The sequence below is a fragment of the Penicillium expansum genome (assembly GCF_000769745.1).
Source record: "Penicillium expansum strain MD-8 chromosome Unknown contig146, whole genome shotgun sequence".
NCBI lineage: Eukaryota > Fungi > Ascomycota > Eurotiomycetes > Eurotiales > Aspergillaceae > Penicillium > Penicillium expansum.
Genome location: NW_015971173.1, coordinates 101,380 through 116,699, shown reverse-complemented (window position 1 = coordinate 116,699; position 15,320 = coordinate 101,380). Strand labels below are relative to the sequence as shown.

Here is a 15,320-nt window from a genome sequence, read left to right as displayed (position 1 = left end):
TCGGCGGGCTTCCCGACTATTTGGTCAATACTAGCTCGCTCTCTGGAGATTGCGACTCCATTTTAGTCTTCATTTACCTTTATTTGTTTCTTTGTTTCCAGATAATCAGCTTCTCTGTGGTCTTGAAGATCTACAATACGAAGTATAGACTCTGGTCTATGATTCCCTGGTGAGAACAGACCTCGAAAGGGTTTTTATACATGAGACATCCCTCAGATGATTGGAGCTCATCCGTCTTAGTGTCTGGCAGCTGCAGTGGAGTCTTAATACTGTGGGCTAATCGGGTGGATTCTTTTCTTTTCCCCATATGTCACCCCCCTAACGAACACCCCTGGAACTTTTTTTCTTTTTCATTTTTTTGGTTTTTTTTGGATGTGAAGTCCAAGACTCCTCTCCTCGCGTCCGTGATTCCGATATGTGCAGGTGTGCCGCAAGGCTGATCTAAATCCCCCTAAGGACTTTCCCGTAATCTACAACATACGGTCTAAGCCCCAACTCCTCTCATATTGTGTCTTCGTAACTCTACTGGCCGAGGATCTTGAGAGATTCTCTAATCGCGATCGGCCCTCCTTCGGATTGATCTATTTTCCCTCCCGGGATCGACCATACGCCCCTCGGGTTGACATCTTACTTGTCTCTTAAGCTAAAACGTTCAGACCTGCTTGTCACTGTAAGTATACAACATACGGAGTACTTAGGGTGCTCTCCCCCCGTGCATATCCAAATATTGGCATTGGGCCCGCTCAGGCGTGCATCCCACACATCTGCGTTGTAACTGTGGCTGACCTCTTCGTTCCACCAAGTCCCAAAGTTCCACAATCTCCTTGAATTCCCCCCTCCATCCCGCGTTTGACCAGTCGATTGCACCAGGTGAAACCTGTCTTGGAGACGGATCAACACCGGTTTCGAAACAGTTAATAGTCGGATGGTTGAACTACGGTAGTCTTTGGATGGGATCCAGTACGTGACGTGCTCTGGCTAGCCCAAGGAGCAGAGCCCCGATGGTTTGAGTATTTTCATCCGGCACATGCGCAAAAAGATATGGCCGATTTACAAACCCCGGCCTCCATGGCTCACCCCCCGGCACCGTCCTCCAGATCTCGAGCTCCATCCAAAGGAACAAGATCGAGACCGTCTTTGCGCCGGCGAGATTCTTCCCCGCCATCTTCCTCTCCACCTAGCCTCCCAACCCCCACATTCTCCCCCGATGGACAAACAGACGATGATGATATCGATATCACCGAGGATACCTTATCACCTTTCGACGCGCGCAGGATCACACCTACTCTCCATGCATCTCTCGTTTCGGAAATTCTCTCGCTACGACGGGAGATAGAGAACAAAACCAAGGCCATCGATGGATTAGAAGAGAGCTTGGACGAATCAAGGACGGAAAATGAAACATTGACCGCGAATTTGTCCCAGGCGACCTGGGAAGGTCGCTCGCTGAAACACCAAATCCAACTACTGGAAGGTGGGACGTCATCTGCGATGACCGAGCTAGCTCGGGAGCGCGATGAGGCGGTTGAGAACATCGGCGACGTTCGTAAAAAGCTTGAACAGGCGCAGAAGAAAGCTCGAAGCCGGGAGGAGGAGGTTGAGCGAACCCAGTTACTCTGGAATCGCGATCAAGAGTCCTGGGCGGATGAACGCCGAACCCTGGAACGCAAGGTTCACGTAGTGGAGGGCCGCTTGAAGACCGTTTTGAATGAGGTCGCAGCCACCCGGGAAGTGGCGACTATCCACTCACATTCCCAGCCGAGTGAGAATGGGGACCTTGTTCATGACAAGAATAAAGAAAGTGACTCGGCTAGCGTGGCATCTAGTAGCCTAGGCCGCCGACGCATGAGCGTGACCAGCGTGAGCTCGGAAGAAGTTGAAGAGGCGGCCATTTTCCATAACGTGCGGTACTCGGTTATGAGTATTGCGCCTGGAGCCAAGAATGGTTCAGGGCTGAACCTGGCGGAGGAACTCGACTTCGATGAAGAGGACGAGTTTATTCCGTCTGATGATGAAGATGAACTACCCGCCTCTCCGGAGGCGCTCCCCGAAGAACGTCCAATGGAACGCCCAATGTCAGTTCACTCACAGGGGTCGCATAGTATTTCCGACAAGGCCAGGAAAATCCTGGGACTATCCCTTCAGAGCTCGGACTTACACTCACCCACTGCCATGGAGTTCCGTACCCGGGAACTCGGGCTTGCAAGCCCAGTGAAACTTGACTCGGCGGTCGAGTACCACGATGTTGGCATCCAGTACTCACCTCCTCCATCGCCTAAGATAGAAGCGAAGGTTGTACACGACATTGTTCCCGAGTCCTTGGAAACAGCTTCAGAGCCCGAGAAAGAAACCAACATATCTGAAACGATAGACAGCGCTACGCTCCCCATTGCACCTCAGATGGTTTCCACTTCTTGTCAGACCGTGGATGAACCCTCAAGTCCTCCATGGACGCCCAATGCAGCTGAGTCGCCTCAACCTGTTGAATCCATCCCAGAGCCGGTGCGAATGACATCGGCGTCCACCCAGACCGATGTCGTTTCGGAAACAAATATTGTTCAAAGCGATGATCGTATCAACTTGTCCCCGAATGATGTCCCATCGAAGATAGATATTCCAATGATCGCTATCCATCCACCAGGCTCAGAGCCATCCTCACCTCGGAACAGTGTCGTTCTTCCACCGCAAACCAAAAATATCGGTTGTCAGGCCAACTTCCGGGCAATTGCAGATTGCCGATCCATCGCCATCCAAACTGAGGAAATCCGCATTGATCAACGCCCTGTCAAACTTCCCGCGAGTCTTCTTCCTTCTGCTATTCAAGATGCGTTACCTCGCCCCGAACCTCAGGAGCCCAGCCTCGAGTCTTACACTGTGCCCCCACTTCCGCCACGGTCCGAAAAGCGAAAGCAGAGACCTCTGGTAACAGATCGCTCGATAGATGGTCCCGTGAAGCCTCCTAGAGTATCCAGTCCAGATCATGTGCAGGCCTACCCCGGTAACAACGACAATGGTCCACTCTCCGATGATGCATTGTCCAATATTCGACGACCTTTACGGTCTAGCAGTCTCTTCGCTGGATTTGAACACAACAGCGACGACGAAGGCCTCCATAACGAACGTGATGTCTTCACCGACGATGAGCTTCTCAACCGCCCATTTACTGCATACACTGTCAGCCGTGGCAAGCTCATCACTACGAAATCGAAAACTAGCTTAGACGATATGCCTCTCCCCGAAGTCGACGAGCAGCTGTCTTCCCCGGAGTCAAGACCACCCGACATTGGCCGTTCTCGGGTTCCCCAACGGTCTGGCACGGCGTCCTCGAGTATTCGCCAGCCCGGCATGCGCAAAATGGCCATGATCTCCAGCGGAACTGCCGCGCACCAGAAGCCCCGTGCCCGCAGTCCCAGCGAGCCAAGCCTCGACAGCGGCAGTGCAGGCTCAAGTATCGCACCGCCATTCCCCGTTCCCATCCGTCTAAGCTCGCGCAAGCTCCCGCTCAACGGTAGCGGAAGCGACGGACCTCCAAGTCCTACTCGCTCAGCCGGCAGACAGTTCTCAGACCGCGGTCGCCAATCCGTCATCCGGCGCCCAAGTCTCCGCCGCGTGCGATCTGCTGCAACAACGTCACAGTCGGATATTACCGAGAGACCAGAAACTTGCTCTTCCCCCTCACAATCGATCTCAACCTTTTCCCCGGAGAGCCCCACATACCGACCATACAGATCACCACCCCCGATGCCGTATGATGATATCACAGCACCTCGTGAGCGGTACGGACCCCCAAAGCGCGCCCCCTCGCACCGCGCGACTCCGTCTCAAACCTGGAACCGTGAGCAGCGTGAAAGAAAAGATTCCACCGGCGGTGTGCAGCCGACCAGTGTCGTTGATGCCATTGCTCAGACCATGGTTGGCGAGTGGATGTTTAAATACGTCCGTCGACGCAAATCATTCGGGATGGGCGAACCCAAGGAGAACTGGGAGGGCAAGAACCCCGACGACGTGTCGGCGAATATCACAAACAGTGGTGTGCGACATAAGCGATGGGTCTGGCTCGCCCCGTACGAGGGCTCCATTATGTGGAGTAGTAAACAGCCTACGAGTGGGCCTGCCTTGCTCGGCAAGAGTGGCCGGAAGTGTAAGTCTCAAGGAATTCATTGGAGTGGGTTAACGTGACAGCTAACATGGTATTTCTCCTCATTATAGTCAACATTCAATCCGTCCTAGACGTCAAAGACGACAACCCTATACCTAAAGGCGCCGGCTCTTCACCCCCATTCAACCGCTCCATCCTGGTGCTGACACCACAGCGCGCTCTGAAATTCACAGCGCTAACTATCGAACGCCACTACGTCTGGCTAACGGCCCTCTCCTTCCTCAGTCATTCCTCAATGGGCCTCCAAGAACTAGCAGCCCTACCTCCGGTCCCACAAGAAGAATCCCCAACCCTACCCCACAGCTCCCTCCGCCGAAATCCAATCCGCGACTCCATTCGCGTCGCAAAGGGCCGCCCCCGCCCGATGCCAAAGGGCAAACGCTCCTTTAACAGCGCCGGCGCTCCAGCGCCAGTCCCCGAGATCCCAGGCGGCAGCATCGATCTAGCAGCCGACGCACCACACGTGCCCCGCTTCTCAACCCACAACCGCAAACGCAGCAACACCGCACCCCGCCCAGCTCTCCACGCTCTCCGGAGCTTCTCCAGCGCCGGCACTATGCCATCTTCTCACAGCGGCACCACAGCCGGATCCTCGGAGCTACATTTCCCCGCTATGCAGGCCCCTGTTCTGTCCCCGGGCATTGGCAGCCGCCGCAGCAGTATCAGTCGACGCACTTCCGAAGCAAGTGGTCGTGCTTCCAGTGTGGCCGGCAGCAACATGTTCGATATAGGCACTGTGCGTATGGAGGCTTTTATCGATCACCACGCAGAACAGATCAATCGTCCCCGTGCACCTCCACATCAACGCCATACCCGCAAGACTTCCAGTCAATGGAGTGAAAGGCGGTATGAGTTTGACACGCCTTCGGTTCATGGCAGCGAATTCTCATATCGACCTGAAGATCAATGGCAAGGATTCTAATTCTAGAGTGGATGAGTTTCGCTTACCCTCTTTTCTTACTTATTACTTACCACATTTCTATTCCTTATTTCAAAAACACACCTTTTTGGCGCAGGTCCATCGCCACGTCTTTCCGTGGCTTGTCTGTGTACAACGTCATGGGATATATCTTCTATCTTGTCACTGTCACCTATTCATTTTTATTCTCTACTTTGACTCACCTCGCACATCTACCACCTGTCATTTACCATTTGCCGCTTTCGAGTTGATACCACTTTGATTTGGATACTATTTCTCGTGCAGCGGGAGTGAGAAGGGCGTTTCTTTTTTTTTTGACAATTCACCTATCAACCTAGCAGGTCCTGGACATATGTATTGATCTTTCGTGTTTATATGTCTGAACATAATGTATAAGTTTTGTCATGAGCCAATGAAGCTTTCCGTAGTATCGACTTTCAACCTCCTATATTTTATTCTCTGTTCTATTCATATGCCCAGGTGGTAAGATGGAATCCACTAAGAAAAATGATCAAACTGGAATCGCGGGTATAACGTTCGCTAGCGGAGTAAATACAACGTCGTGACATTCTGTGATGTGCAGGAGGTTTCCCGCAGTGGGCTGATCCCCCAGACCCAAAACACTCATATCTATTTTCTTCATTTTCCAATAGATTATTCACAGCTTCGCGGCATCCTTGACTTCACCAATCTTCAGCTTAGGCGAGTACTTCTTCAGCACGCCTTCGTTGTGATACTAAGCGGTGTTAGTTGTATACTTTGTTTTCAATAGCCGACTCGGCCGATAACCGATCATAACAATAACATTTTGGTACTGGAAGAGAAAAAAAGAAAAAGAAGGGAACACATACTTTCCAGAACTGCTTCGAGGCATCCTTGCCCGCTACACGCTTGAGGATCTTTGCGCCGCCGGGGTGCTCGTCAACAAAGTTGGTTACATCGTAGACATTGCTGTCAATGATGATGTAGAGGCCGGCATCAGCGGTTTTGTGGGAGGCCACTTCGGCAGGGGTGAATGTTTTGGACATTTTTGAGATTTGAGAAGTTGCAAGATGGGAGATGAGAAACCAGAAATCGAAAAAAATAGAAAAATAGAAAAATAGAAAAAGGGACAGTCGGGACTGACGTGACGTATAAATTCCGAGAAAGTCGAGAAAGTCGAGAAAGTCTGGGGGAAAGCGGAGAAACCGAGGTTCAACGGATTTGCCGCGGTTTGAATTGCCCGGGCGGTGATTGGTTGATGGTTTGATGCCTGAGGTGTCTATTTTATACAAGATCTGATCCTATTCAAAACATATTGTACAGGATATCCCCTCTACTCCCGACTTTTCTCCCCAGCTGCCCCCTGCCCCTTGGTCACCTTGCGATCCAACCCTAGACTCTCCAAGTCCTTCTTCTTATAGTAATGCGGCGCAACCTCAACCAACCATTCTGGCTGCAGCGGCATATTACTGCGCATGTACTCCTTGCTGGTAAGCACCAACTCAAAGTAGATGACCCAGCGAGGGTTAACCTCCATAAGTGTACTAGACGGGTGCAAGTACACCGACTGTCCATTCTTGATAGTGCGGTAACTGTCACCGCCGCGCTGGAGTCGCGCCGCATTGGGGAAGAACCCAGCCGTGATGGCCTTCTGGATTGGCTGAATATTCGTAGATCCACAAGTACTGACAGCGACCTCGACGCGGTCGCACAGTTTGGCGAGCTGGTCGCGTACATCGCGCGCCCGCGTCAGACTACGCTGCTGCAGGAAGTTCTCCTTCGCCCAGATCGTGCTGAAATCCGAGTCGACCCATTGGTTCCAGACGTTCAGTAGCGTCAGGTGGTCACCCCCATCTTTGATGGTGAACCGGTTGCGCGCACTGTCCGCGTGGATCTTCTTGTCCTTGGGTCGGAAGAAGAGCGCGCTACCTTCGCCGAGCATCGACACGATCGACAGCACTTCTTCTACACATCCGTATTTGTCGGCGGCAAGGATCGCCTTGGCAAGCATCGGGTCCGTCGGGAACTCGGCCATCTGTCGGCCGACCTTGGTCAGCTCGCCTCGGTCATTGAGTGCTCCGAGCGCGTACAGCTGCTCCAGAGCGCGGATAATGGTTTCCGCTGGCGGTGGGTCCATGAAGTCGAAGTCGAGCAGTTGGTCGATGCCCAGCGACTTCAGCATCAGAATCACTCCGTTCAAGTTGGTACGTTGAATCTCAGGGGTGGTGTTCTCTTCCAGCTCGTTGTAGTACGCCCATTTGGTATACAGGCGGAAACACTTGCCCGGCCCAACACGTCCGGCACGTCCGGCTCGCTGGTTGGCTGAGGCACGCGAACACGGCGTCACGACCAAGCTCTCCATTCCGCTGCGTGGGTTGAACACGTTCTCCTTGACGAACCCGGGATCAATCACGTAGACAATACCATCGATGGTCAAACTAGTTTCAGCGATATTGGTGGCAAGCACCACTTTTCGCGCCTTAGGCGGAGTAGGCTCGAAAATCTTAGTCTGCAGTTCGGACGGCAGGTTGGCATAGATAGGAGCAATAATCATCTCCGGAATCTTACTCCCAAGTTTTCGCGCCGTTTCCTGTAAACTTTGCTCGGCGGCCTCGATTTCTTCTTGTCCAGTCAAGAAGACCAAAATATCCCCAGGACCTTGGGAGACGTGGATCTGAAAGACCGTTGTGATGGCTGCGGCGAGGTAGTTGGCTTCAGGCTGCGAAGTGTAGTGCACGTCAACGGGGTATCGGCGACCAGGAATATTGAAAATGGGCGCATCGTCGAAATACGTCTGGAACTTCTGCGCGTCCATTGTCGCCGAGGAAATGAGCAGCTTCAGGTCAGGGCGTGCCTTGGCAATATCCTTGAGCAAACCACAGGCAATATCTGTTGGCACCGTCCGTTCGTGTGCCTCGTCAATCATCAAGGCCGCGTACTGGCTGAGGTCCGGTTCTGTCAAAAGTTCTCGCAGCAACATTCCATCGGTCATGTACTTGAGAACGGTCTTGTCGCTAGTGTTGTCCTCAAATCGGATGGCATAACCAACTTCATTTCCGATCTTCGTGCCCATTTCATCCGCCACACGAGCAGCAACACTCATGGCAGCCACTCGTCGCGGCTGCGTGCAACCAATCTTGAGGCCATCCTTGGTATAACCGGCCTCGTGGAGGTATTGTGGGAGCTGTGTGGTTTTTCCAGAACCCGTTTCACCAACGATAATCAGAACTTGATACTTTGCCACGGCATCGAGGATCTGTTCACGGAATTGATAGATGGGCAAACTCTTCCGTGTTTCCTCCATCGAGAGGGCTTTCTTCTCTGCCGCATCAACTTGCTCCTTGAACCGCAGCTGTTCCTTCGTCAGTGGTTTTTGCGTGCCCTCGAGTTTGGCATCCATCACAAAATTGATCTGCTGTGAATCGTCAAAGACATATTCGTAGTCTCCCTCATCCACAAATTCGGCCTTTTTGATCTGTGCCTTGGCCTTGGCCGCCTGCTCCAGCTCCCACTCCTCGTGCTCTGTGACGAATCGCTCCTGGCCCAGCTCATCGCGCTCGACGTACCGCTTGTACAAAGCCTCTTCCTTCTTCTTCCGGTCGATCTTGCCCTTTTCCGTAATGTAGTCAGATGGCATCTGATAACCATCAAGGTGATCGTCGATCCGAAGCCGTTCCTCGGCCAGGCGAAGGACCTCCCGGTTGCGCGCGAACTCCTCCTTCTCCTTACGAGACAGATTCGGGTTCTCACGCAATTCCGTGGCCTCCTCTACAACCTGTCGTCGTAGCAGTGCTAACCGCTCTGTCTCGCGCTTCTTCAAGTATTCCTGTCGAGACCTTTCTCGCAGATCGGGCATCATCGAAGCCCGCGCGCTGGCATCATCGCCCAGCGCACGTCGCCGTGCAGCCTCGCCATCGCGTGTCCGATCCTCCACAATCTTCTTCGACTTGCTACTTTCCTTGGTAGCCAGTCGTTTGGCAAACTCGTCTCGTTCACGAAGATCTCGTTGGCGCTCGATCTCTTGCTTGGTCTTGGGGTCGACATCGATATCATCGGTGGGTAACGCGGGATTGGGAGACACGGAACCGTCGTCGAGTCGTGTGCGCTTCGAAGGGGATTCTTCGAATTCCTCCGGGTACATCTCCTCTTCGAGGATCTCTTCGTCACCCCATCGATCGTCGAAGTCCTGGGAGCCCTTCTTGCGGAGCTTCCTCGTCCGAGGCCTGTCACGGCTCTCTGCATCGCGACTCCGGTCCCGCTTTCGGCTGTCGTCCTTTTCCCCGCGACTCCGAGGCTCAGGGTCTCGTCTGCTGCTGCTCCTGTCCTTGTCGCTGTCTCTGTCCCGTCTCCTCCGTCGCTCTCGGTCTGCTTCGACATTGGTGGGTCCTAGCGATGGGACAGGTTCTGGCTGGTCTTCGCCCATGTCTACCAGACGGTACTTCTTTTTCGTAGATTCCTTGCTCGTCGCAGGTTTGGGGGCAGACGCGCTGGGCAGTGCGCCCTTGCCCATGCGGGCATGGAGCTCCCGAGCAAAGGCACCAATTTCGGCTGAGCTAGCATCTACGCCGTCCAGGAAAGACACAAGGGTATCTTGGAGAGAGGAGGTCGACTTGGCTGAGCTGGCGGTCGCGAGCACGAAATCGACGACGGTGGGCTCTGACGCGCCCGTGAGGCGGAGGAGATTGTCCGATACAAAAATCCTATTGTCCATTGTGCGTGATATGGACTATTATTATGGGAGGGGGAAATTGAAAGGTGGTTGTGTAGGGAGGAGCTTCTTCGTGGGGAGAGAGGTAAGGTGTGGTTGTCGTAAGCCGGGGTCTTAGAAGCAACGGCGCATGTTGCACAAAATGCAAAGGTCTGATAAACCAAGCTATCAAGGGAAAGGAGTTGTAAGTAGTAGGGTATGAAGTTTCGAGATTAAAGATATGTTGGAAGAGAAGTTGGAGAAGTTTGAAATGCCAAGAAATTCCACGGGTGGCAATCAGAAATATATCTCCCTATGTTGTTGGTATATATATGGCTGTATATTGTAACATTTTAAGTCAAACTACTGAATATAATATAGAATTGGAAGTTCTATAGTAATTCAAGGGATTCAACAGCAAGTTATAAGCAGCCGTAGACAAATAAATGTTTGGTGAATCAAAATAGAAATATTCTTCAGGTAATTTCAAGGTTTTATAGATATATAGATATATAGGCATCTAAGAAGACATCCGAAAATGAATACGATCTAATACATTACCGCGATGGAAGAGCCCGCATAAAAGACCTAACTGGTTGAATAACTGATAATAAACAGTTGGAATATGATCTACAATCGAAGAGGTTTGTAGGATATCGTTTCAATTCGTAATTCCACAATTGCTACACTGACATGGAACCCAGGTATTCAACCAAAGACACCAAACTAGCAGAGAAGATCACGCTCAAAGAAAATAGAGGGGTCATCACTGCCCAGAGGGCACACATTCATCATCAGAAAACGCAAAAGAAAAAAAAGCAAAGATAGCAAGTGATGTTTCCAAGTCAACCAGGTATGCCGTCCGACCAGATATCAGCCCTGGAAAGAATAATCGCCTGGGAGCAATTGATTCCAAGGACAAGATGATAAGAGATATGTTGGAACGAATACAGCAGAAAAGAGGCCTTGACCATTTCCAGAAGCAAAGCATCCTGCGAGGTTGGTACATTTCTGGCATCTCGTAACGCTAGGTATTGAATCGTACAAAGGAAAAAAAAAAAAAAAAAGAGATCCGTGAAACAAGGCGAAGAACCCTTCGCAAACTCCAGTCGTGGTATCCGTGAACTGCTCAAGGTAACGCCCAGATCCAAACCAGATGGATCGAAAACGCCCCAAAGCCTAGCCCGCAACAGAAAACCCCTGCCTCAACCGTTGAAGCAAGGGGTGGGGAGGGGGGATAATGTCGTGACATGAAAACATGGCATCAAAGATGGGACAAAAAAGAGAAATGCTCCCAGATTGAACTCCGGGAAGAGGTGACAAAAGAAAAAAGAAGGCCAAGAGAGAGAAGAAAAAAAAAAACACAATGGAACACCCTCCGTATGCACAATAGTAAAAGGGATATTAAATTACACGTCGATCATTTCGGCATCTTCGGCCAAGATCTCGTCAGCGGGGCCCCAGTTACCCTCGTAGACGGTGGCGCCAGCGCGGCGTCGTTGGTTAATAAATTGTACTCCATAAGTTTCCAGGATCTGGTCGGCCGTGGGACGGTTCTGAGGTTCGGGGGAGATCATCCATCGAACAATGCCGTCCAAAGCCTGTGGGTGGTTGGCATCGACCATGAAGTCGGGTGGATCAATCAGCTCCCCGCTTCGTGCGAGTCGCTGTGGTTTGGGGTTGCTCAGCTGACGACTGGTCAGGAAGTCGTCACCGAAGTCGTTGTCACCCAGATCGGATGTACAAAGGTCCTCGAAAGACGACCCTTCCGAGATAGGGTTTCCAGTTGCATCGCGGAATATGCTGGTCTCCGAGCTCCAGGTAAGGCTGGGCACATCGCTCATATCACCGTTGCGGAGCTTTTGCCAAGAGACTCCATTGTCAGGAAGTTCCACATTGCCAGCGATCTCAAAAATGATAAGACCAAGTGAGAAAATATCGGCGGGCTTGTCGAATCGGCCCATGAGAATCTCCGGTCCAATGTATTCGCGGTCGCCTTCGCCCTCAATACCATCCTCTGCAGGCCAGCGTGCCGCCATGCCAAAGTCACCAATCTTCAAAGTCCCCTCAAAGGTGACCAGAATGTTAGCAGGCTTGAGGTCAAGATGGATGAATCCCTCGTCATGGATCTGCTTCAGTCCCAGAGACATCTCGAGCAAAATCTTCCAGATACGGAAGTCATCAAGGCGGGCCTTAAGTCCGGCTTGGGCCAAGAAACCATCCAGGCTACCCTCTTCGCAGAACTCCGTTTGAATGTACAGATGGCCATTGTTCTCCCAGCTATCCATAAAGGAAATAACATGGTCACAGTTGGTCAAAGCCTTGAGAACCTCAACTTCGCGAATACGGCGCTCACGATCCTTCAACCCCAGATAGGGCTGCTTGCTCTTCTTGACAGCCCACACCTGATGGGGCAGGGAAGTTGGCGATCTTGGTTCGCTTGATGGAAGAGAGAAGACAGATGGGAAGGATGCATCGTGAGGCTGCGCGACACGGAAGACTTGAGAGAACTCGCCAGTTCCGATAAGCTCCACGCTGTCAAAGCGGGATGTCAGAGTGGGGTCCACATCTGGAACATAGTAGCCACTGATTTGGAGACTGGGCCGTCTGAAAGATGACCAAGAGTCTCGCGGTCCAGTCGGAGTGGCTGGAAGATCATGCTCCTGCACGTACTGATGGTCGCTTGGCACGGAGATCGATAAGCCACTTGGGTCGGGAGGGAAGTACTGGTCGCGGGGAGTGTGAGGTGATGCCTGCAGAAACTTCTCATGTAGTGGACTAGCTGTATCAGATAGTCGTTCCAGAGACGCGATCTGAGAAGTGGCGGGAGGATAGGTGCGAGAGGGGATGAAGGGCTGCTTGGTCGGGGTAGGAGGGAAGTCATCATTGAGAGGCTGGCTGTCTTGTCGGGAGGAGGGAGATTGGGCGAGGATCAGTTCATCACCATCAATGCTAGCGAAACTTCCACGTCGCGAGGCCTCGGGACGATTGAAGCTGCTACCGAAGATCCCCATGCCCCGAGCGAAGGGACTGGGCTTGGGACGCGAGGTAGTAGGTGGGTTGAATGGAGAGGCAGAAACAGCATCTGATTGATGAACCAGACGTGACTTGTCGAACAGTCGGTCTGTGGGATTCGGCCCAGCGGTAAAAAGATTGACAGGCCGTTTGCATGGTGTATCGGGCATGCTCTTGTTAAATCCGGGGTTCTCCTCCGCATTGCGGTTTTTCTTGGAGATCAGCCCAGTGGACATGAATGCCGCGGGAAGAGGCTTCACTAGCCTGAAGTTATCTGGGGTTGCAAACGTCTCTGTTGTGTCTTCGCGTGTGATCCGACTCACGGGGGCAGGACGAGTAGCCCCGGCGGGGAGAGATTTGGAGAAATTGAACATGGTTCGTCGGCCCTCGGGCTTGTGAACAGGTTCATGGGTGGGCGAGTCCTCAATACTAGACCCAGAAGAGGATTGGGTGATAGTACGAGAGAGAGGATGCGCAGTGGGTCGAGGGGGTTGAGTAGGGTTGACGGTAGGGTTGACGGGAGGGTTGGCAGGCGAGTTGGAGAAAAGAGGGCTGGCTGGCGGCCTAGGAGAGAAAATGTTTTCGCTGCCTGGCTGGAACAGGCTGCTATCAAACGACATTCGTGGCCTCACAGACAATGGTGTCTCAGGTGGTGATGCGTCGGTTAAATCATCCATGGCCCTGGGTCGCCCAAAGAGGGGTCGGTCACCGCGCTGCTGTAGGGTTGAGCGTCGGAGAGAAGATGAGCGCTTAGGAATCGTCGCGAATGGACTGTGGGGTTGGACAGGCGTGGGGAAAGAGGGGATCTCGCAGCGTGTTGGAGATCCCTCTGGGGTCGTGTTCTCGACTTCGTTGTCGAAAATGCTAAATTCAGCTGAGAAATTGGGAGTGTGCACGCTACGTCGCTTTGCAGAGGGGCTTCCTCGCGATGCTTGGTCCAAGTTCATAATCCCGTCGCTGCGCTTCAAGGGACTACCAGTCGCAAAACTACCAAAGGTCCCACTGCGTCGTTTTTCAATGCGCGACAAGGTTGATCGCGGCGCAAAAGTCGATTCACCCAGAGGGGCAGAAGGAGTGTTAATAAAACAAGGACTGTCTGGGGTGGTACTTTGACCTGGCGCGACAAGGTCGTCAAGAGTCAAATCATTTTCTTCACCAGAGGGTAAAGGAATGGGTTGGGTTGGAGTCGCGTTGCCACTATCAGTCGAAACACTCAAAACGCGTTTGGCCGGACTGCGGGGTGATGTGCGTCGACGCATGGCCGGCCTACTGATTTTCGCACTGGGAGGGTAAGGGACCGCGAGAGGCGACTGATGAGATTGATGAGATGGGAAGAGAACAAAATTGTTCTGTGAGGCGCGTCGTGAGGGTGATAAGGGAGAAGAGATGTAAGCGGATTTGGAGGGGGAATGAGTACGCGGGTTGAGGAAGAAGTTGGAACTCTTGGACGGGGAGCGCGAAAGTGAGCGCCTAAGTTGACGGATCGCAGAGCTAGCGTCAACGTGATGGATTCCCGAGTGCGATGGCAGATGAAGTGTGCCACCGGAGTCCCGGTGCGGCGAAAACGTTGCAACCATGATCGGAATGTGTCAACGTGCCGCGCAACGAGTCCAGAATGAAAGAGCGCGTCACAATCAAGTGCGTTCTGGATATCTTCTTTTTTTTAAAGAAAAAAAGGAAATCTAGATATCCCTCCGCGATTCAAGATTTGATAATCGAGAGATTTAGAGGGCTTTCTCAAAGTACCGATGTTGACGCGTTCAAATCAACAACGCGTCCAGAAAGAGAAAAAGAGGGAGCCAAGGATATTCGAAGATATTCGAGGATATGATATCCAAATGAAGGCACGAGGACTGGAATGTTTCCCACGGGCAGGTGCGAGTGGCAAGTTCAACGAAGAAACTGAGTCACACCACTTCCATCGCGGATTCCAAGGAATTCAATGTCTCTCCCAAGGGACAAACACAACGCGTGCCTGCGTGCCTGCGTGTTTGGTGCCTGCGATGTTTCACTTTGATGCGTTTTGATACCCGAAGATAACCAGATCAAGGATGGGCGGGGATAGTAGAATGTTTCAGTTTGAATTTGAACACTGTAAAAGTAGAAGGGCGTGTCGGAATCTTTTGTTCCAACAAGAAAAGGTTGCAAGGGGTTAAGTCCCCCAATACAAAAGGTGAGGTCAGCCCACGAGGGCGAAAGGGCGGAATCGAGGAGGGGTTGGGTATTGGTATGTGACGGTGTCGGAGGAAAATCGAGAGTAGAGTTGGAAACCACTGGGGATATTAAGAATGTTTATAAGGATTGGCGTGTTCCAATGTTCCGGTTCAGGTTGTGTTTTCAGTTCAGGATATTTAGGGTCAGGGTGTTCAGGGTATAGAAATAAAGTCCAAAGCGATTAACGCGCAGTCGCGTTGTTGATCGTTGGATGCCCGAAGTGGATTAGGGTGACGCGTGATGGTGACAACATTAGGTAAGCAAACAATAAATATAATATTAAATATTCGTATATATTATATTCTATTCTATATTCTATTCTATATTCTATATTCAAAAATAAT

The 15,320-nt window shown here is 51.9% G+C and overlaps 4 protein-coding genes across 4 annotated transcripts; 1 reads left to right on the top strand and 3 right to left on the bottom strand.

The window, feature by feature from the left end:
- Nucleotides 1-1,041: 1,041 nt before the first annotated feature.
- PEX2_045590 (putative nuclear migration protein) lies at nucleotides 1,042-5,081 on the top strand (the record flags this gene model as incomplete). The annotated part of the gene is made up of 2 exons (XM_016741834.1): nucleotides 1,042-4,141; nucleotides 4,210-5,081. The coding sequence occupies 2 exons, from the start codon at nucleotides 1,042-1,044 to the stop codon at nucleotides 5,079-5,081; spliced, it is 3,972 nt and encodes a 1,323-aa protein (XP_016603297.1).
- Nucleotides 5,082-5,736: 655 nt separating this feature from the next.
- On the bottom strand, nucleotides 5,737-6,106 carry PEX2_045580 (cytochrome b5-like heme/steroid binding domain-containing protein; the record flags this gene model as incomplete). Its single annotated transcript, XM_016741833.1, has 2 exons — nucleotides 5,737-5,814; nucleotides 5,930-6,106. The coding sequence occupies 2 exons, from the start codon at nucleotides 6,104-6,106 to the stop codon at nucleotides 5,737-5,739; spliced, it is 255 nt and encodes an 84-aa protein (XP_016603296.1).
- Nucleotides 6,107-6,393: 287 nt separating this feature from the next.
- Nucleotides 6,394-9,771, bottom strand: PEX2_045570 (putative mRNA splicing factor RNA helicase (Cdc28); the record flags this gene model as incomplete). Its single annotated transcript, XM_016741832.1, has 1 exon — nucleotides 6,394-9,771. The coding sequence occupies one exon, from the start codon at nucleotides 9,769-9,771 to the stop codon at nucleotides 6,394-6,396; it is 3,378 nt and encodes a 1,125-aa protein (XP_016603295.1).
- Nucleotides 9,772-11,156: 1,385 nt separating this feature from the next.
- Nucleotides 11,157-14,339, bottom strand: PEX2_045560 (tyrosine protein kinase SWE1; the record flags this gene model as incomplete). The annotated part of the gene is made up of 1 exon (XM_016741831.1): nucleotides 11,157-14,339. The coding sequence occupies one exon, from the start codon at nucleotides 14,337-14,339 to the stop codon at nucleotides 11,157-11,159; it is 3,183 nt and encodes a 1,060-aa protein (XP_016603294.1).
- Between the last annotated feature and the right edge of the window lie 981 nt (nucleotides 14,340-15,320).